At 46.2% G+C, this 21,132-nt stretch overlaps 1 protein-coding gene across 1 annotated transcript in view; it reads right to left on the bottom strand.

The window, feature by feature from the left end:
• mettl17 (methyltransferase like 17) overlaps window positions 1-21,132 on the bottom strand; it is a 39,540-nt gene that overhangs the window by 9,358 nt on the left and 9,050 nt on the right. Inside the window, exons 5-7 of the mRNA XM_063060177.1 lie at window positions 11,676-11,749; window positions 11,153-11,247; window positions 2,956-3,026 (exon numbers count right to left, since the gene is read on the bottom strand). Coding sequence (XP_062916247.1) covers window positions 2,956-3,026; window positions 11,153-11,247; window positions 11,676-11,749 — 240 coding nt within the window. The remainder of the gene's footprint in view (window positions 1-2,955; window positions 3,027-11,152; window positions 11,248-11,675; window positions 11,750-21,132) is intronic.

Raw genomic sequence — 21,132 nt, 5'->3', positions numbered from 1 at the left:
CCAATTTAGAATCTCAATCCACAGACCAGGCCTATCTTTTAGCATACTTATTTTAAAACTAATAGCATTGTAATCATTAGATGCAAAGTGTTTCTCTCCAGAAACTTCTGTCTTCTTCCCTGTCTCATTCCCAAATAGCAGAGCCAGTACTGCACACTCTCTCGCTGGGACTTCTATCCACTAATTAAGGAAACTTTCCTGAACACATTTGACAAAGTCTATCCCATTGGGTCCTTTTACAGTATGAGAGTACTGGTCAATATGCAGAAAAGTTAAAATTACCTACAATAACAACTTTATGCTTTTTGCAGCAGCATGCGATCTCTCTACAAATTTTGTCCTCTAAATCCTGTAGACTGTTGGGTGGATTATAATATAGCCCCTTCAATGTGGTCATACCTTTTGTTATTACTCAGTTCCACCTATAACACCTCACAAGACAGGTTCTCCATTCTGAATTTACTGAACACTGAGGTGACATTTCCCTGACTCATAACCCCACCCCTCCTCCTGTAATCCCTGGCACTATATTGTATCTAAAACAATGGAACCCGACGGTGTTGAGCTGCCAGTCCTCCCCCTTCTGCAACCAAGTCTCACCAATCGCTACAATATCACAATTCCATGTGTTGATCCATGCCCTGAGCTCATCTGCCTTTCCTATTACTTACAGTGAAGCATCTTGCATTACAGCTCAGGGCATTAGTCACACCAGGCTCTACCTTTTGATTGCTGACATTGACTGAGGTCTTATGAACATCTGTCTCTACAGTCTCTCTACTATCAGTTCTGGCATTCTGGTTTCAAATCCCCTGCAACTCGCATTTAACCCCCCCCCCAACCCCCGCCACCACCATGCAGCATTATCAAATCCTCCCATCAGGATATCAGTCCTCCTCTAGTTCAGGTGCAAACCATCTCTTCTGTACAGGTCCCACTTTACCTGGAAGAGAGCCTGATGATCCAAAAATCTGATCCCCTCTATCCTATACCAGCTCTTTAGCCATGTGCTGATCTGTAAAATGCTCCTAATTTTGGCCACACTGCCACGTGGCAAAGGTAGTAATCCTGAGATCACAACCCTGAAGGTCCTGCCCTTTAAATGAGCAACTAACTCCCTGAATGCAGAACCTCGGCACTTTTCCTACTTATGTCATTAGTAACTACATGGACCAGGACCTCCGGCTTAAGGATGCTGCTGATTTGATCCATGATGTCCCAGATCCTGGCACCCAGGTGGCAACGTACCATGCAGTAATCTCGTTCTTGTCCACAGGATCCCTGTTCTGGTCCACCAAACTAATGAATCCCCTCAAATCACATCTCGCACCTTCTTCCCCTTCCTTTCAGAGTCACGGAGCCAGACTGCCAGAGACATCCCTCTGCTAAGTCATCCCCTGCAAGGGTATCCAAAGTTGTATATCTGTTGTTGAGGAGGATGGCCAAATGGGTACGATGTACTGGTTGTTTAATCACTTTCCCACTCCTGATTGTCACCCAGTTTCCTGTGACCTGCACCTTGAGTATAACTACCTCTCTAATGTCCTGTCTATTACCCCCTCGACCTCAGTAATGACATTCAGTTCCAGCTCAAATTCAGACTCCTTAATGTGGCATCTTAGAAACTACAGTTGGATGCACTTCTCACAGGAGTGGTCAACAGGGACACTGATGGTCTCCTTGCCCTCAAACGTCCTGGAAGAGGAGCATTCAACCATCCTGCCTGGTGTCCCTACTGTTCAAACTGAGCAAACATAAAAAAAGAGAAACATTAAATAAACTTCAGGGGAAAAAAATCTACCTACAGCTTTTCGCTCAATGAAGCACTGAAGTCTCTCCTCAAAGAAGCACTGAAGAGCTAAAGTCTCAAAATCCTCACTGTAACACTGTCCACTCCAATGTTGACTGCTCTGCTTGCCCCTGCCTTATTTTAATTTGTTCTGGCCAATCGATCCCAATCACTGATTGGTTACTGCTCAAAACACCGAACTGCCGGGAGTCGATGCCTTGGTGAACCGAAGTGAGTAATGTCTTCTAACACTTCCAATCTCCCACTGGTCGCTGGTCCCTGTAACTTCTTTCTCCCTCATTCCCTTTTTAGTCCTAATGCCCCACTGCGCTCAACCCTCCACCCTCAGCACCCTGATTCCTCAAACGTCCATCAACACCTAAAGAGATCCGGCCTCCAACACTCTTGGAGGCAGAGAATTCCCCAGAATCACCAACACTCAGGGAAGAACTTCCTAAGCTTTTCCAATGTAAATAAAACCCGTCTCTGTCAACCCTCTTATCAAGACACCACAGAAAGAATCCTATCCAGACGCAACACGGCTTGGTACGGCAGGTGCTCTGCCCGTGACTGCAAGAACCTGCAGAGTTGTGGACACAGCTCAGCACATCACGGAAATCAGCCTGCCCTCAGTGGAGTCTGTCTACACCTCGTTGCCTCAGTCAAGTGGCCAGTACAAAGACCCTCTCCATCTTGAACATTCACTCTCCTTCACCCCTTCCATTTGGCAGAAGACACAAAAGCCTGAAAGCATGTGCCATCAAAGACAGCTTTAACTGCACTGTTATCAGACCATGAAATGGCCCTCATGTACAATAATGGACTCTTGACCCGAAAATCTACCTCGCTGATTGCCTGCACTGCACTTTCTCTGTAACTGTAATAGTTCATTCTGCAGTTTGTAATTGCTTCTCCCTCGTACAACCTCGATGTACTGTTTCTGGTCGAATGGACTGCAACAAAGGCATGCAAAGATTTTTCACTGCACCTCGGAACGTGTGCCAATAATAAACCAATCTACACGGAAGGATAATGACACGGTCACTCACAGGGACTGAGGGATCACCTATCCCTACGAGCTAGGGACAGGGGGACGGGTTGTCACAGTTTACCAGGACAACAGTAAGGGAGGGGGTGTGGCAGACCCCTTGCCATTTGTAACCCACCTTGGGCGAGACAGGGAGGAAGTGCCGGAAGTAGACGCCCCTGCTGTGCTCTGTCTCCACATCGCTACCCCCTAAAGTGAGGAGAGAATCGAGCGTCAGTGGTGTCGCCAAGTGGGGGAAGGGTGTCGGCTGAGGAGGGGCGCCTGATGCAGGGAATCGGCAGAACAGCACGTGGCGTGGGGAAGAAAAGCAGGTAGGCTGAGTGCAGGAGGCTGAAACCTGGAGGACTGTGCTCAGTGTTGGTTCCCTGCCATCAGAAGGATGTTGTGGATGAGCTTCTGAGGCTTTACAGACCACACTTAGATCACCGTGAAAAACACGCACACACAAACCGGCTGAACTCAGCAGGCCAGGCCGCATCTGTGTAAGGAAATAAACGGCTGATGTTTTATGCCAAATCCCTTCATGAGGACCCATGAAGTCATATCCTGGGAGAGGAAGGGGGAAGAAAAGGGGAGGGAGGAGAGGGGAGAGGGCAGTGAAATGTAAAGTGTTAGTTTACTTGCTTGTCAAAAGCCACTTCCACTGTGCCAGTTTGTTGACTACTGCAACTCTTTCCCACTGGCTGCCTTACATGCCTCAGTGCCAATGTCTGGTTCTGGGCACATCGGGGGTATAAGAATAGCACATGCGAGAGACTCCCCAGCTTTCCTTTGTCTCCAGAGGCTCATCTTCACACTGAGGTCATGATCAGTGATGAAGAACAATTGGGAAGTTGGTGGTGGGAAGGATGCTGGAGTCAATTATAAAAGATGAAATTACGACACATCTGGATGGCAGTAACAGGATTGGTCCGAGTCAGCATGGATTTACGAAGGGGAAATCGTGCTTGGCTAATCTTCTGGAATTTTTTGAGGATGTAACTATGAAAATGGAGAAGGGAGAGCCAGTGGATGTAGTGTACCTGGACTTTCAGAAAGCCTTTGATAAAGTCCCACATAGAAGATTAGTGGGCAAAATTAGGGCACATGGTATTGAGGGCAGAGTACTGACATGGATTGAAAATTGGCTGGCTGACAGAAAACAAAGAGTAGCGATTCACGGGTTCCTTTCGGAATGGCAGGCGGTGACCAGTGGGGTACCTGCAGGGTTCAGTGCTGGGACTGCAGCTGTTTACAATATATATTAATGATTTGGATGAGGGAATTAAAAGTAACATTAGCAAATTTGCAGATGACACAAAGCTGGGTTGCAGTGTGAAATGTGAGGAGGCCCTTGTGGCTACAGGGGTCAGGGGGTATGGAGGGAAGGCTGGGTTCTGAGTTGGATGATCAGCCATGATCATAATAAATGGCGGTGCAGGCTCGAAGGGCCGAATGGCCTACTCCTGCACCTATTTTCTATGTTTCTATGTTTCTATGTTTCTATGTTATGAGAATGCAGGGTGACTTGGACAGGCTGGGTGAATGGGCAGATGCATGGCAGATGCACTTTAATGTGGATAAATGTGAGGTTATCCACTTTGGTGGTAAGAATGGAAAGGCAGATTATTATCTAAATGGAGTCAAGTTAGGAAAAGGGGAAGTACAACGAGATCTAGGTGTTCTTGTACATCAATCACTGAAAGCAAGAATGCAAGTACAGCAGGCAGTGAAGAAAGCTAATGGCATGCTGGCCTTCATAACAAGGGGAATTGAGTATAAGAGCAAAGAGGTCCTTCTGCAGCTGTACAGGGCCCTGCTGAGACCACACCTGGAGTACTGTATGTAGTTTTGGTCTCCAAATTTGAGGAAGGATATTCTTGCTATTGAGGGAGTGCAGCGTAGGTTCACAAGGTTAATTCCCGGGATAGCGGGACTGTCATATGTCGAAAGATTGGAGCGACTCAGCTTGTATACTCTGGAATTTAGAAGGCTGAGAGGGGATCTTATTGAAACATATAAAATTATTAAGGGATTGGACACGCTGCAGACAGGAAGCATGTTCCCGCTGATGGGTGAGTCCAGAACCAGAGGCCACAGTTTAAGAATTAGGGGTAGGCCATTTAGAACGGAGTTCAGGAAAAACTTTTTCACCCAGAGAGTGGTGGATATATGGAATGCTCTGTCCCAGAAGGCTGTGGAGGCCAAGTCGCTGGATGCTTTCAAAAACGAGATGGATAGAACTCTTAAAAGATAGTGGAATCAAAGGTTATGGGGATAAGGCAGGAACTGGATACTGATTGTGGATGATCAGCCATGATCACAGTGAATGGCGGTGCTGGCTCGAAGGGCCGAATGTCCTACTCCTGCACCTATTGTCTATTGTCTATTGAAACTGTGCTGTAAGTTTTGGAGGGCCCAGGTGTTGAATGTTTAATTTTGTAGTTGTGTAACTTAAGAAGATATACTGAAATACCTCTGTTACTGAATGTAAAGTTTGATAGTTTTTGAAATTTAGGGTAGTTTAGATGAGTACTTGCTTGACTTAGATGTTTGGTCAAAATTTTATGGTTTATCTGTAAATAAATGGTTAACGTGCTTATTCGTAATGAGTGTGCTCTGCCTCACGTATCAAACTAGTAAACCTGCTTCCCCACATCATTTGACACTGTGAGCAGGATTTGGTGATTGAACGGAATATCTTTATTAGCTTATATAAGAGAATGAACGCCCTGTGAGAGCAGTACCAAGTCCCAGGGTGGATTGACAACAGTGCGGGATTCAGGAGTATCGCAAACCCACTGGCAGACTACGGGACACAAGTAGACTGGTCACGCAAGTTGGACTCGCGCAGTGTGAAAATTGGACACCACATAATGTCCATACTTAAGAAGGCAAGGTTCCCCAGGAGGAAGGAGAGCCAGAGGGATGCATTCTGACTGACAGCCATCGTAAGGCATTAGCATGACACAATCGCACAGAAAGAAGAGGAGACAGCAGGGCTTAAGAACAAAGTGGAGGTGCTGCATCAGCACTGTGTCAGCATGGGGGAAGTCATCCGGTCGGCACAGTCCCACGCCTCAGAGCTAGATGACAAGTGTACGGAGATAGCCTGTCGGCTAATGGAGATACAAAATCTAAAGGCTAATCGGCAACCTGGACCCATTAAGGTCCAAGCCTTGATGCATCAGGATAATGATCCCAACGCAAGGATGGGGGATGGGGATGTCTGGCTGGATGGTGAAGATGAAGAGAGGACAGAGTGGAATCCTATAATTCTCCCTCAACATGGCTGTCCCCTCCCCTAAGCACCAGGGACAGTGTAGGCCAGGCCGGTTATCACGAAGTCCCATACCCGCCATAAAGAGCATCCCCTCCTCCCAGGTGGGACAGGAGGAAGATGATGTACAAGAATTAGTACAATTGGCCCCTTCATGACAAGAGATCAGGGAATTCTCTGCTAAGGAATTGGCGAATTTAGATGATATGTATAGACAGAAGCCAGGAGATCCTCTGGCCAAGTGGTTATTGATGATGTGGGATGGTGGGATGGGGAGAGGGGGGTCCTGAACTGACTACCTGATAGAAAGTGGCATTTTAGAGGGCTTATGATCCCAACACACAGTCAATAATGCCCTGACGATGCTGCTCCTTACCCAGGACATTATGCATCATTTCATGTTGCGGTTTTCATCGAACTTGGCAAGTAGCATACAGAGGTTTCGTCACCAATTGAGGTGACATCCTCAGTGCACAGTTATTGGTGGTTCTCTCTGGGGACGCTCATGCTTATATAGGCCCCTGTTTGCTTGCATCGGTCCTGATTGGCTACCCTTTCAGTTTACCTTTGAATTCGACCGGCTCACATTTACGGGAACCCAAACTGGCAGTACAGAGACCATCCCGCTGTCACTGATCTCAGTACATGAACACCGTACTGAAGGACACTGCAGAGTTTCTGACGCAGGCAAACACAAAGCAAGCACAAGAATTTTTAGAAGCATCGTTCTCTTCTGATAACTCCATAAACAGACATATCAAAATAGACACTATCTACAAGACCCTAAGAAACAAAGAAACACCAGCCAATAGAGTTCATGATGAATCATCTGCAAGCTCAATTAACACTGAAAATCAAACGCCTCAAACCGAGCTACCAATATTCACCATAATGCACCATTCAGGGACAGGTACCCTTCCCTCCCTGAATGGGATTTAAAACCCAGGGCGAAGTGCAGCACAGTAGAGGAAAGGACTACAGCCCTTCACCAGTGGGCTCTAATTACAGGTAATACAGTTAGATTGATAGTCAGCCAGAGGATTCTGAACTCTATCCTACCATCACAGGGCATCGGCTCCCTACTTGAAAGGAGTGGTGCTTTCTTTAATGGGCTGGCAGTCCAGCGTCCTGCAAACGCAGCCATTCAGTTGTTGGAAGGTTTTGGAACTTGTAAAGGAAGGTGCGTCTAGCCGGGTACAGAAGTTGGGTAAACAGACGTTGAGTGGGGGATCCTGTATGATCCATAAGTAAATGCACTTGGCCCGTTGCTCTGAGCCTGAAGGAGCAGGTAAGTGGGGCTCCCACTCCTGCCCTCTGTGCAATGTGGAGGAAGCACTGCCAGGGGCAGAGAGGTCAGGAAGGCATTGAGGGGGGGAAGAGTCAATTTGGAAGCACTCTCCTGATAAGGGCTCATTCTGTCCTCTGCTGAATTCCTTACATTCCGTTCAGGATTCCTCCTATCCTTTGGCGGAAGCTCGGCAAAAAGCACCGGCTGACCATTAGTGGCAGGGGGCGTCATGGGGGTTGGGTGTCACCTACCCGTCCTACCCCCGTGAGGAGTGGCTCATTTCGCCTACAACCTCTCCCCCTATAATCAAGTGTCAGTAAAATGTCATGTGAGGAGTGGCCACGCATGAGTTTACTTGAGTGTATGCATGTGTGAGAGTGCAAAGTCTGCCTTCTGTTTGTTAAATCTATATCAGAAGGGTGTTTAAATTAATCCTATGCTTCAGTGAAAAATGAGACCCACTGATATAAGTTTTTATCTTTTAAGAGAGCTGTGCATTTAAGTGGCTCGGTGACTGTTTTTTCTCAAACAAGACAAAATCTGCAGATGCTAGAACTAAAATGGATGGCCACTGGGAGATCCCACTTGTTTTGGTGAACGGAGCGCAGATGCTGGGTGAAGCAATCTCCCAATCCACACCGGGTCTCGCCGATGTACAGGAGGCCACACCAGGAGCACTGAACACAGTAAATGACCCCAACAGACGCACAGGTGATGTGTCGCCTCACCTGGAAGGACTGCTTAGGGCTCTGGATAGTAGTGAAAGAGGTGGTGTAGGGGCAGGTATAGCACTTGCTCCACTTGCAAGGATAACTGCCGGGAGGGAAATCAGTGAGGAGGGACAAAAGGAAATGGGAGTCGCGTAGGGAGCCATCCCTGCAGAAAGCAGAAGGTGGGTGGGAGGGAAAGGTGACTGGGAGGCAGCTTCGCCGAACAGCTACGCTCCGTCTGCCAGAACAAGCAGAATCTCCCAGTGGCCACCCATTTTAATACCACTTCCCATTCCCATATGCCCACTGTCAATGATGGGGCTACACGTACGTTGCAGGAACACCTTGTATTCTATTCGGGTAGCCTCCAACCTGATGGCATGAACATTGATTTCTCAAACTTCTTGTAATGCCTCCAACCCTCGCCCCCACCCCACTCCTCCATTTCCCATCCCCTTTTCCCTCTCTCACTTCATCACACCAATCAAATTCCCAGCTCTTTACTTCATCCCTCCCCCTCCAGGTTTCACCTATCTCCTGGTGGTTCTCTCTCTGCTCCCCCCACCTTTTAAATCTACTCTTCAGCTTTTTTCCCTCCAGTCCTGCCGAAGGGTTTCGGCCCAAAACTTCCACTATCTTTTTTTCCATTGATGCTCCCTGACCTGTTGAGTTCCTCCAGCATTTTGTGTTGCTCAGTAGTCTTTTACTCTGATTTCTGGAAAATATGATAGTTCTTCACCGTGGGATTTAACTGTTTATCCTAAGTTTTGAAGGTTCTGAAAAAAGAGAAGTACAAACCTATAGTTTTGTTTGTCCTGTCTGTATATTTAGTTTGTAACTTTTATCTCTTTTCCATGGAATTAGTTTTAGGGAGTGACCCAGATTTCACTTTGCCTATGTGAAAATCAGTTTAAAGTGATGGAAATCTGTGCATCTTTATTCCAGATACGAGATGCCCACATTTCAGAGGGAAATGGGCATTTAGTTCATATTTTGGAAGATTGGGAGATTTAGGGAGCAATACTAAAAGTTGTTGTTTTTAATAACGATTGTTTTCTGTCTAAATACCCAGTGACGAATCAGGAACGAGACTGTGTCTCCCTACATACAGAATGGGAAACTGATGGCAATGGTGATGACGCTGCCTTGTGGTGGAAGTTCCTATAACACATTCCTGCGGATGGCATACGAATATGCAAACACAACTAATGTGTCATATTGCTGGATTTGTACGAGGACTCCTAATCACACCACAGAAGGGATGCCATTAATATTGATCCTTTTTGATACAAGGAAAAAGACTATTGGGGGGAATTGTCCAGCTTCTCAGGTTTTAGAATTCTGATTTGGGGCAAGGAGGGAGTAGTCTATTTCAGCCAACTTCACCCCACACTATGGTAGCAGCCTTAAGGAACATGAGCATTGCTACCACCTCCCCCCCCACCGCCCCCAATGTGGTAAATGCTTTATGAATCCCTTTATACGATTTGTTTAACTCAATGTTCCCACTCCGAAAGTAATTTCCCACCCAACAGGGAAGGTAAAGGAGTGCTGGCATAGGCGTAATGATGAGCACAGGTCCAACCAGTCAGTGTGATACAGTGAGTGTGAGCAGGAATAGTATCCCACTGAATGGTGCTGTAAAGGTGGACAGTAACTGGATATGTAGCTCCCCACGAGTTGGTACAGCTGTTGCTACTGTAGATATGTGGTGTCCTACACACATCACCTCAGTGCATTGGATGAACACCCTGCCCACGCTGGTCGACGTAGTAAGAAAGCTGCAGCGGCGGCTGAAACAATTTGGATGGCCTTATGTTACCTACGTGTGGAGAAAGGCGGGACTTGTGTTATTACTGGCCAAGAAGGCTGCACCTACATTCCTGACGAGTGGGGACATCACTCACCTGATCACATCCAACAGTTCATGGATAAGGTGCTAGTGGACTTCTCTAGTACACCGGGGGGGGGGGGGGGTGAGTGACTATTGCGTTTATTGTACTGGGGATTGTACTTGTGTTTTATGTAGTTTAGTGGGGTATTCACCAGGGTCATACCAGTCTGAGAATTGTCATGGTGTTGTGTCTTTCAAGGGGCGTATAATGTGACCCGTTCAAGGGATGCAACAGCTCTTTCCCAGTGGTTGCCTTGCGCGCTACAACACCGGTTCTGGATGCCTCAGGGATATATGAATAGGATGTGCGAGAGACTGACTGGATTTCCTTCGTCTCCAGAGGCTCCTCTTCACACTAAGGTCGCGACCGGTGCTGAAGAACCATTGGGAAAGAATAGTGCAGGTATAGGAGGGTTGACACGTACACTGAGCTAAGTATCTGTTGAATATTTAGTTTTGTAGTTGTGTAACATGGAGACATCTAATGAAGTACCTGTTGAGATTGAAGTGTTACTAAATATTTATAGTGTTGTAGATCTTGGAATTTAGAGTGGCTTAGATGAGTACTTGTATCACTTAGATGTCTGGTCGAATGTTTTACTGTTAGTAATTTAATGCTTAATGTGCTTACTTGCAATCAATGAATCCGTTTCCCCATAATAGGTAGGGATGGGGGAAATGGGAGAGGTGGGTAGGGTGGAGAGAAGAGGATGGGTTTCAGTGGAGAGGAAAGAGAGGGAACAGGGACAGAGAAGGAAGGGGGAGAAATCAGCGTAAAGAGGAGAGGGGCCACTGCGTAAAATTAAGTGGGTTGTACATTTATGACAGAAATGGGGGAGATATTTTCTCTCAGAGGGGTGAGTCATTGAAACCCTCTTTCCCAGGAGGCAGTGAGAGAAGAGACTGGGGATGTCCGTAATGCCAAAGACAGATCCACCATAGATGAGGTGGAGTGAGAGTAATGCCTTGGGTCCATGGCAACAGAGCAAGCTGGTGGGTGGGAGAGGCTGAGGAACTCAAGAGAAATTTGGAGAGGCGGGATACCATGGTTGACGTTGGTGCATAAGGATTGTGGAGGTGGGTTTGATGGGTACCAGTATGGATCAGATGGGATTTAATGGTGGGGAGCAGGGGTGTGTCAGTGCAACAATCCCACCCACCTACCTCTCATCAGGAAGCCGGCCAGCTGATGCATGGGTGGGGAGGTGTCCACACAGACAATCTCGCGGAGGGATGCGCCCCAGGCTCTGCGCCCTGCCCTGTGTGGGGAGGACACTGGCATCAGAGGGAGACAAAACACGACATCTCAGATGCAGAAAAAGTGGGGGTGGGGAGGTAGAACAGAGACAAAAATTTAAGGAGGGAAGCAACAGGGGGGAGAAGAAAAATCATGGCCCAAGTACAATTACAACATCTACATGAACTAGTCCTAGTTTATCCAACACGCCATTGCTTAGTGGGAGATCTACACCCCTTCTCTCCCATTGCTTCTCTCCACTCATCCTCTTTTCCTCCTCCCTCTCCCTTTTATCCCCAACCCCTCTCTACTCCCCTCATTCCTCCCGCTCTTCACTACCCTCTTCTCCTCCCTCCATTCTTCTTCCCTCCCTTTCTCCACTCTCTGGTTCCCTCTCTGCCCCCTTTCCATCTTGCTGCCATTGCCACCGCTCCCATTATAGAGGCTCACCAGGCAACTGTTCCAGTGCCCGATCCAAAGTCCAGGAGCGTACTGGGCTCAAACTCAGGGACTCGCTTCTTAATCTGAGAAACAAAGAGATGTCACAGGTCAGACACAGGGTGAAGCCCGCTCCTCACCATCCCATCACACTCTGTCACAGACAGGGTCAGACACAGGCTGGGGCTCCCTCCACACCATCCTATCGCACACTCCCAGAGTCAGACACAATGTCAATCTGTTCTGATTGACTTGAGAGAAATCAAGAAAAACTACTGTTTAAAGTTTAAAAGATACTTTGGAGAAGGTACCGAGGGTCCCCTGAACATCTGAGTGACTGGTTGTTTCAGTGTGGAGGATCCTTATGGAGTTTTTCCGCTTGTTTGGGCCGAGTCTGTTCCCAGCCACTAACTGTGTACCTTCACACTGCGGCCACTGGCAACTCATCAGGAAGTATTTTTGCTCCTCAAGCGGAACAGAACCCCTCTAACACCCCTTTCCTCCTGCCTCATCATGTTTCTTAGTCAGTGTGGGTGTCGGGAGCATTTTAGACATTCGACCTCCCACAGCCTGGGAGTTCTTTGAGACCAAATGGGACTGTCGAGTCCTGAGTGCCTTCGTACTGCCCCAGCAACAGAAGAGTCCTTTCCCACCCTGTTATTTAAAGGGAATTTGGACCGTCTGCAGCGTGCTCCAGTTCTTTTCGGGACCCAGAAGGTTCAGGTGGCCAGACCGATGGATTCTGCTGACACTGCAGGAGAGGGCAAAGTCTTCCATCCAGAAACACTACTCACTACAGGACTTTATCAGCAAACACTGCTACCTATATTTCTTGCTTCAGGCTGTTGTGCCACCATACTCCTGGGAGTTGCAGACGTCTGGGGAACTATACAAGGGCGGCTGCTTCTCTACCGTTGGACAACACCCTGTTTCAGGCGGTGGAGGATGGACGCAAGGGGAAATTCACTTTGTGCCCTGAAATAACTCTGGAACAGTGCTCGGGGGTCGTGGAAGAGTTGGTTGGGGTAGGCGGTAATTTGGACTCTGAGAAAGAGTTCAGGAAGGCAGTCTTCGACCTGAGGAGTGACAATTTGGTGCACCAGTCTCCCAACAGGGGGATCAGTCAGAGATATATTTTTGCAGTTGGAGCTGGTGACGGGTCCCACGTGAGGGATCATCCTTGGGCACGTCATGCCCTTCATTCCTAATAAGGGCCTCCTTCCCCATCTAGTCCTCTTGGGACAAGTAAGATCACAGATCAGTACCATCAGGCACAAGTTTAAGAGACACACTCACTGTAGTGTAATCTGTTTCCAGCACTAGCTGTTCATGCAGCTGTCACGGGAGGAGGAAGTTGAGGGCCACTTTACTGTAGCTCAAAGGGGTAGACTACTCGGTGTACTGAAGTACCTGTGGTACCACGCGTGCAGGAAGGTGGAACACTTTCGAAGGCACTGCCCCAACACCTGGCCCAAGGAGGCCACTGCTGCCCCTGCCCATTCCTATTCTTGTGCCTGCTTCAGCCCCTATAGTTCCGGAGGGGGAAACGAAGGCTATGTGTAGCGAGGATGCGGCGAGAGACGGGGAGGAGACTGAGGGAGAGGAAGGCAATGCAGAAATCCAAACACATGAAGATGAAGGCCCCTGAGACTGTGGAGCTCACTCCCGTCCCTGTCCCTTGTACCAAGAAACCCACTTTCCGTGAAGGTCAGTGGGAGACTGAAGGAAGTGCGCGGATGGACGGAGTGACGGAAGCGGAGGATGCTGCTGGATTGATGGTCCCTGTAACTGCGTACTCCTGCAAGCAGATGAGAAGGAGTTCTTCTCCCAATAGAGGAGAAACAGGGATGCAAGGGATTCATCGGAGGGTGTGGGAATCCCGATGGAGGTTGGCTCAAAGACTGAACTGCTCATTGTGACCTCGAGCCTTGTGGTGGACAGAGTGTGTGTAAGGGATGGTGTTGCCCCTGATATGGTAATGGAAACTGTGCTGGAGCACTCCACCAAGGACCTGTTTGTTTGTGGCTCCTTAGAGGCAGTACACGGGTAAAGATGGCAAAGCAGCAAAGAGCTTCTCTCATTCTCAGTATCCATCTCCCAATGGACCCCTAGAACTACACACGTCAAGGTCCACCTTGGGCCTGGCTCCTGAGGTGAGGGACGTACTCACTATGCTGACACAATCAACCCTTGGTTCACAAGGAATTCCTGGAAGTGGTCCCTCTGTAGTTGTTCCTGGAGGTAGGGCTGAGTTGAAGGTGGATTCAGCAGGTGTGAGCAAAGTAGCTGCTGCACTGTGTGGGCTAGAAATACTCCTATCTGGTGGTACTCATGGGGAGGAATCTAGGGTCTCTCTGTGTAGTGAGGAGATAGAGGGAGACTCATTTGATAGTGAGACAATGGACATCCTCACCCCTCCAGAAAAGTCCCTGTTGATACCCATTGAGGAGATCAAAGAGTTTATTCTCACCTCTAAGGGTAAGGAGCATTGGCCGAAACTAGCCTCCCTACGCTGGACCAGCATGCAGAGTCTTTGCGTGTCATCCTCAGACGGAAAGGGAAGGAAAGAAGAATGCTGTCTGGGAACGATAGGCAACAGCTTAAATCCTTCCTGCATGATCTGGTAAGGGACATCAGTGTAGTAGGCAATCTCACTCCTCTGAGGGATAGCCGGTCACAAGGTGGCTTTGTCACCACTCGAGCACAGAGGGCAAAGAGCATGCTTGCTCTTTTTGAGGAGTGTTGGGTGGAATGTGGCTCTGCTCTCACCGGGAAGGATGCTGATGCAGAGGCCCAGTGTACTCCTGATATAAAGCTCACCATAGCTAGTCTCAATATGAATAGCAGCAGGGGTTCTCGCCACAGTTTAATAATCTCTCAGTCCTTACGGACTGGAGATATGGGGTATGTTTCCTGCAGGAAACTCATACCACACGAGGAGCCGAGGTGCACTTTGCTCCTGGAGTGGCAGGGAGGGGTCTACGTGAGAGTCCTCAGATCCAACTTTAGTGGGGGTGGCAATCTTGTTGGCCCCAACTTTCTAGCTGCAAATCGTGAAAGTCCAGGATATCATTCCCAGCCGTCTACTCCAGCTGGTTGTGCACCTGGGTGGTGTACCATCCGGGGTGTTGCAGAACTATTAGGTGTCCAGTCTGCAGTACTCGATCAAGCCTGGGGACTGCATCATTCTCAGGGGAGATTTCATCCATACCCTCAAGTGAAGGAACGCTCTGGTCTCCAATGTGACCCAGCATGGACGAAGAAGTTAAAGAAAGTTAACCTAGAATTCTTAATTAATGTGGTTTAATGCTCATTATATTTTTCTGTAACTGTTGAGAATCCTTGCACTTTTAGAGAGTAGCCTACCCTCCGGGGATGTTTGGTCTCGGTGGCGTCAATGGGTGGGTCTCATACGGGTATATGGTATGGTTCTGTTTCTTAATTACTCTTATTCTTACAGTTCTCGCACTATCTTTATGCTCTGAGGTAGCTATTATTTTTTTCTTTAAGGCATGACTAGTCACCTTAAGATAATCTCCTTGAATGTCAGGGGGATTAATTCTCCAAATTAAGAGGAAAAAAATTCTTACATATTTAAAGAGACATTCCACTGATATAGCATTCATACAAGAGACTCACCTTTCTGATACAGAACATATAAAGTTAAAAAAAGATTGGGTTGGACAAGTTTACTATTCTTCATTTACCACAAAAGCAAGGGGTGCAGCTATACTCGTCAATAAAAACGTCAGGTTTAAATTAATATCAACAGAAAAAGACAAGAACGGTAGACATCTTTTAGTTAATTGTGAACTAAATATGAACAGGGTCACACTGATTAATGCATAGGGCCCCAACCATGATGATCCCATTTTTTTTAATGATTTGGTATTAAAACTTACAAGAGCTTTAGACCACAGTCTGGTTGGTGGGGACTTTAATTTGGTTTTAGACCCAGCTATGGATTGATCTACACCAAGATCTCTTAATTGTTCAAGGGCAGCGTCAGTCCTGGATCAAGGCATGAGGGATCTGGGGTTTTGCGATGTTTGGCGTCAACTTAATCCAAATGTAAAAGACTTTTCCTTCTTTTCAAATGTCCATGACTCCTATTAGACATAGAAAATAGATGCAGGAGTAGGCCATTCGGCCCTTCGAGCCTGCACCGCCATTCAGTATGATCATGGCTGATCATCCAACTCAGAATCCTGTACCTCCCTTCTCTCCATACCCCCTGATCCCTTTAGCCACAAGGGCCATATCTCACTCCTCCTTAAATATAGCCAATGAACTGGCCTCAACTGTTTCCTGTGGCAGAGAATTCCTCAGATTCACCACTCTCTGTGTGAAGAAGTTTTTCCTCGTCTCGGTTCTAAAAGGCTTCCCCTTTATCCTTAAACTATGACCCCTCGTTCTGGACTTCCCCAACATCGGGAACAATTTTCCTGCATCTAGCCTATCCAATCCCTTTAGAATATTATACGTTTCAAAAAGATCCCCCTTCAATCTTCTAAATTCCAGAGAGTATAAGTCTAGTTTCATCATATGAAAGTCCTGCCATCCCAGGAATCAATCTGGTGAACCTTCTTTGTACTCCCTCTATGGCAAGAATGTCTTTCCTCAGATTAGGGGACCAAAACTGCACACAATACTCCAGGTGTGGTCTCACCAAGGCCTTGTACAACTGCAGTAGTACCTCCCTACTCCTGTACTCGAATCCTCTTGCTATGAATGCCAGCATACCATTCGCCCTTTTCACCGCCTGCTGTACCTGCATGCCAACTTTCAATGACTGGTGTATAATGACACCCAGGTCTCGTTGCACCTCCCCCTTTCCTAATCGGCCACCATTCAGATAATAATCTGTTTTCCTGTTCTTGCCACCAAAGTGGATAACCTCATATTTATCCATGTTAAGTTGCATCTGCCATGAATTTGCCCACTCACCTAACCTATCCAAGTCACCCTGCATCCTCTTAGCATCCTCCTTACAGCTAACACTGCCCCCCAGCTTCGTGTCATCCGCAAACTTGGAGATGCTGCATTTAATTCCCTCGTCTAAGTCATTAATATATATTGTAAACAACTACGGTCCCAGCACTGAGCCTTGCGGTACCCCACTAGTCACTGCCTGCCATTCTGAAAAGGTCCTGTTTTTATTCCCACTCTTTGCTTCCTGACTGCCAACCAATTCTCTATCCACATCAATACCTTACCCCCAATACCATGTGCTTTAAGTTTGCACACTAATCTCCTGTGTGGGACCGTGTCAAAAGGGACCGTGTCAAAAGCCTTTTGAAAATCCAAATATACCACATCCACTGGTTCTCCCCTATCCACTCTGCTAGTTACATCCTCAAAAAATTCTATGAGATTCGTCAGACATGATTTTCCTTTCACAAATCCATGCTGACTTTGTCCAATGATTTCACCGCTTTCCAAATGTGCTGTTATCACATCTTTGATAACTGACTCTAGCATTTTCCCCACCACCGATGTCAGGCTTACCAGTCTATAATTCCCTGGTTTCTCTCTCCCTCCTTTTTTAAAAAGCAGGGTTACATTAGCCACCCTCCAATCCTCAGGAACTAATCCAGAATCTACAGAGTTTTGAAAAATTATCACTAATGCGTCCACTATTTCTTGGGCTACTTCCTTAAGCACTCTGGAATGCAGACCATCTGGCCCTGGGGATTTATCTGCCTTTAATCCCCTCAATTTACCCAACACCACTTCCCTACTAACATGTATTTCCCTCAGTTCCTCCATCTCACTAGACCCTCAGTCCCCTACTATTTCCGGTAGATTATTTATGTCCTCCTTAGTGAAGACAGAACCAAAGTAGTTATTCAATTGGTCTGCCATGTCCTTGTTCCCCATGATCAATTCACCTGTTTCTAACTGTAAGGGACCAACATTTGTCTTAACCAATCTTCTTCTTTTCACATATCTATAAAAGCTTTTACAGTCAGTTTTTATGTTCCCTGCCAGCTTTCTCTCAATCTTTTTTCCCTTTCCTAATTAAGCCCTTTGTCCTCCTCTGCTGGACTCTGAATTTCTCCCAGTCCTCAGGTGTGCCACTTTTTCTGGCTAATTTGTATGTTCCTTCTTTGGAATTGATACTATCCCTAATTTCCCTTGTCAGCCACGGGTGCACTACCTTCCCTGGTTTATTCTTTTGCCAAACTGGGATGAACAATTGTTGTAGTTCATCCATGCAATCTTTAAATGCTTGCCATTGCATATCCACCGTCAACTCTTTAAGTATCATATGCCAGTCTATCTTAGCGAATTCATGTCTCATACCTTCAAAGTTACCCTTCTTTAAGTTCAGAACCTTTGTTACAGAATTAACTATATCACTCTTCATCTTAATGAAGAATTCCACCATATTATGGTCACTCTTACCCAAGGGGCCTCGCACGACAAGATTGCTAACTAACCCTTCCTCATTGCTCAATATTCAGTCTAGAATGGCCTGCTCTCTGGTTCGTTCAGAAAACCATCCCACATATATTCCAAGAAATCCTCTTCCTCAGCACCCTTACCAATTTGGTTCACCCAATCTATATGTAGATTGAAGTCACCCATTATAACTGCTGTTCCTTTATTGCACGCATTTCTAATTTTCTGTTTAATGCCATCCCCAACCTCACTACTACTGTTAGGTGGCCTGTACACAACTCCCACCAGCGTTTTCTGCCCCTTAGTGCTCTGCAGCTCTACCCATATCGATTCTACATCCTCCCGGCTAATGTCCTTCCTTTCTACTGCGTTAATCTCCTCTCTAACCAGCAATGCCACCCCACCTCCTTTTCTTTCATGTCTATCCCTCCTGAATATTGAATATCCCTGAATGTTGAGCTCCCATCCTCGGTCACCCTGGAGCCATGTTTCTGTGATCCCAACTATATCATATTCATTAATAACTATCTGCACATTCAATTCATCCACCTTGTTACGAATGCTCCTTGCATTGACACACAAAGCCTTCAGGCTTGCTTTTACAACACTCTTAGCCCTTATACAATTATGTTGAAAAGTGGCCCTTTTTGATTTTTGCCCTGGATTTGCCAGCCTGCCACTTTTACTTATCACCTTACTACTTTTTGCTTCTACCCTCAATTTACACCCCTCTGTCTCTCTGCACTTGTTCCCATCCCCCTGCCACATTAGTTTAAATCTTCCTGAACAACAGTAGCAAACGCTCCCCCTCGGACATTGGTTCCAGTCCAGCCCAGGTGCAGACTGTCCTGTTTGTACCGGTCCCACCTCCTCCAGACTGGTTCCAATGCCCCAGAAATGGGGAATCCCTCCCCCTTGCACCATTTTTCAAGCCACGTATTCATCTGAAATATCCTCCTATTTCTACTCTGACTAGCACGTGGCACTGGTAGCAACCCAGAGATTATTACCTTTGTGGTCCTACTTTTTTTAGTTTATCTCCTAACTCCCTAAATTCACCTTGTAGGACCTCATCCCATTTTTTTTACCTATATCGTTAGTACCTATGTGCACATGACCACTGGCTGTTCACTCTCCCACTCCAGAATGTCCTGCAGCCGCTCAGAGACATCCTTGACCCTTGCACCAGGGAGGCAACATACCCTCCTGGAGTCTCGTTTGCGGCCGCAGAAATGCCTATCTATTCCCCTTACAATTGATTCCCCTATCACTATAGCTCTCCCACTCCTTTTCCTTCCCTCCTGTGCCGCAGAGCCACCCATGGTGCCATGAACTCGGCTGCTGCTGCCTTCCCCTGATGAGACATCTCCCCCAACAGTATCCAAAACAGTACGTCTGGAATTGATATCCGAAAGTACAGTATCCAGGGTTATTGAATGCTCCTACCTACCAGCTATACTCTCTGACCATAATCCAATAAAGATGACATGGAAGTTGGATATTACTCAGCCATCTTATAGTCGGAGATTTAAAACATATATGCTGAATGATCCGGAATTTCTCAGATTTATGAACGGCCACATTGATTTATTTATGGAAACTAATTCAAATTCTTCTTCCTACACTAACATATGGGAGGCTTTAAAAGCACATATGAGAGGACAAATCCTTTCATATCGCACACATAAGAGAGAAAAGGAAAACTCTTGTATCCCTAGAGGAAGAGATTAGAAATCTTGAACGTGAACATGCTTTTACTAAAAGTGAAGAAATACTTTAACAGATTCAATACAATAATTTATGTACAAGTAGAGGTGAGGCAGACATGGCCAGAACTAACTACCGTTATTATGAATTTGGAAACAAAACTAGCAAGTTACTTGCCTGGCAAATAAAAAAGGAAGAGACGGATAGATTTATCCAATCTGTTGTTACGGATGATGGCAGATCCCTCATTAACCCACAGGACATAAAACAATAGTTCAGAAAGTTTTATGAAACGCTATATAAGACAGATCATGATATAGAAAATACTAAAGCAACACGTTTCTTGAACTTATTAAATCCACCTAAGTTAGATCCTAAGGATAAAGATCTTCTTGATTCTGATATAACTGAAAAAGAGGTTCTTGGCGCTATGAAGTCTCTACAGAACAATAAAGCTCTGGGGCCAGATGGCTTTCCAATTGAATACTTTAAAGCCTTTTCAGATAAGCTTTTAACCCCTTTAACAAATATGATCAAGGAGGCACTGATTAATAAAACTTTGCCCCGTTCTCTGGAAATGGCTACAATAATATTACTGCCAAAACCTGAGGACCATCAAAAATGTACTTCTTATCAGGCCCTTAGCCTTTTGAATTCAGATTACAAGATTTTATCAAAATTAATTGCATTAAGAATAGATGGCATTATCCCTAAGATCATTAATGCTGATCAGACAGGTTTTGTCAGAAATCGATATGAATCTGATAATGTATGGAGACTTTTCCACATAATGGAAGAGGCTCATATGCAAAATGATCCCATGTTGATAATGTCGATGGATGCAGAGAAGGCGTTCGACAGGATAGAATCTACATTTCTTTAAAAGTCTGCAAAAGGAAGGAATTTTGGAGAGAGATTTGTTCAATACATTGAAACATTTTTTGCCGGTCCTAAAGCTCAAATTCTAACTAATGGAGTCCTGTCGGGTACCTTCCCGCTATCCAGAGGAGTCCGCCAAGGTTGTCCAAGTGCTCCGCTGCTGTTTTTACTAGCTATTGAGCCACTGCCTATTGCTATTCGTACTAATCCCAATAGCCCTTTACACCGACGATCTCTTAGTTTTCCTGTCTGATCCGGACAAGTCATTACCCTCCCTTCTGCAATGTTTCCAACAATACAGTGCTACTTCTGGATATAAATTAAACCTTTCAAAAAATGAAGTCATGTCTTTTAACATACAGGATAACAACATTAAGAACCTAGTCAAACCCTTGCAATGGTGCTCGAATGGATTTAAATATTTAGGCATAGAAATTAGGAGATCTGCAGACAAAATCCTTAAAGATAATTACACTAA

Source organism: Mobula hypostoma, chromosome 10, assembly GCF_963921235.1.
Source record: "Mobula hypostoma chromosome 10, sMobHyp1.1, whole genome shotgun sequence".
NCBI lineage: Eukaryota > Metazoa > Chordata > Chondrichthyes > Myliobatiformes > Myliobatidae > Mobula > Mobula hypostoma.
This window is presented reverse-complemented; position numbering and strand designations above follow the sequence as displayed.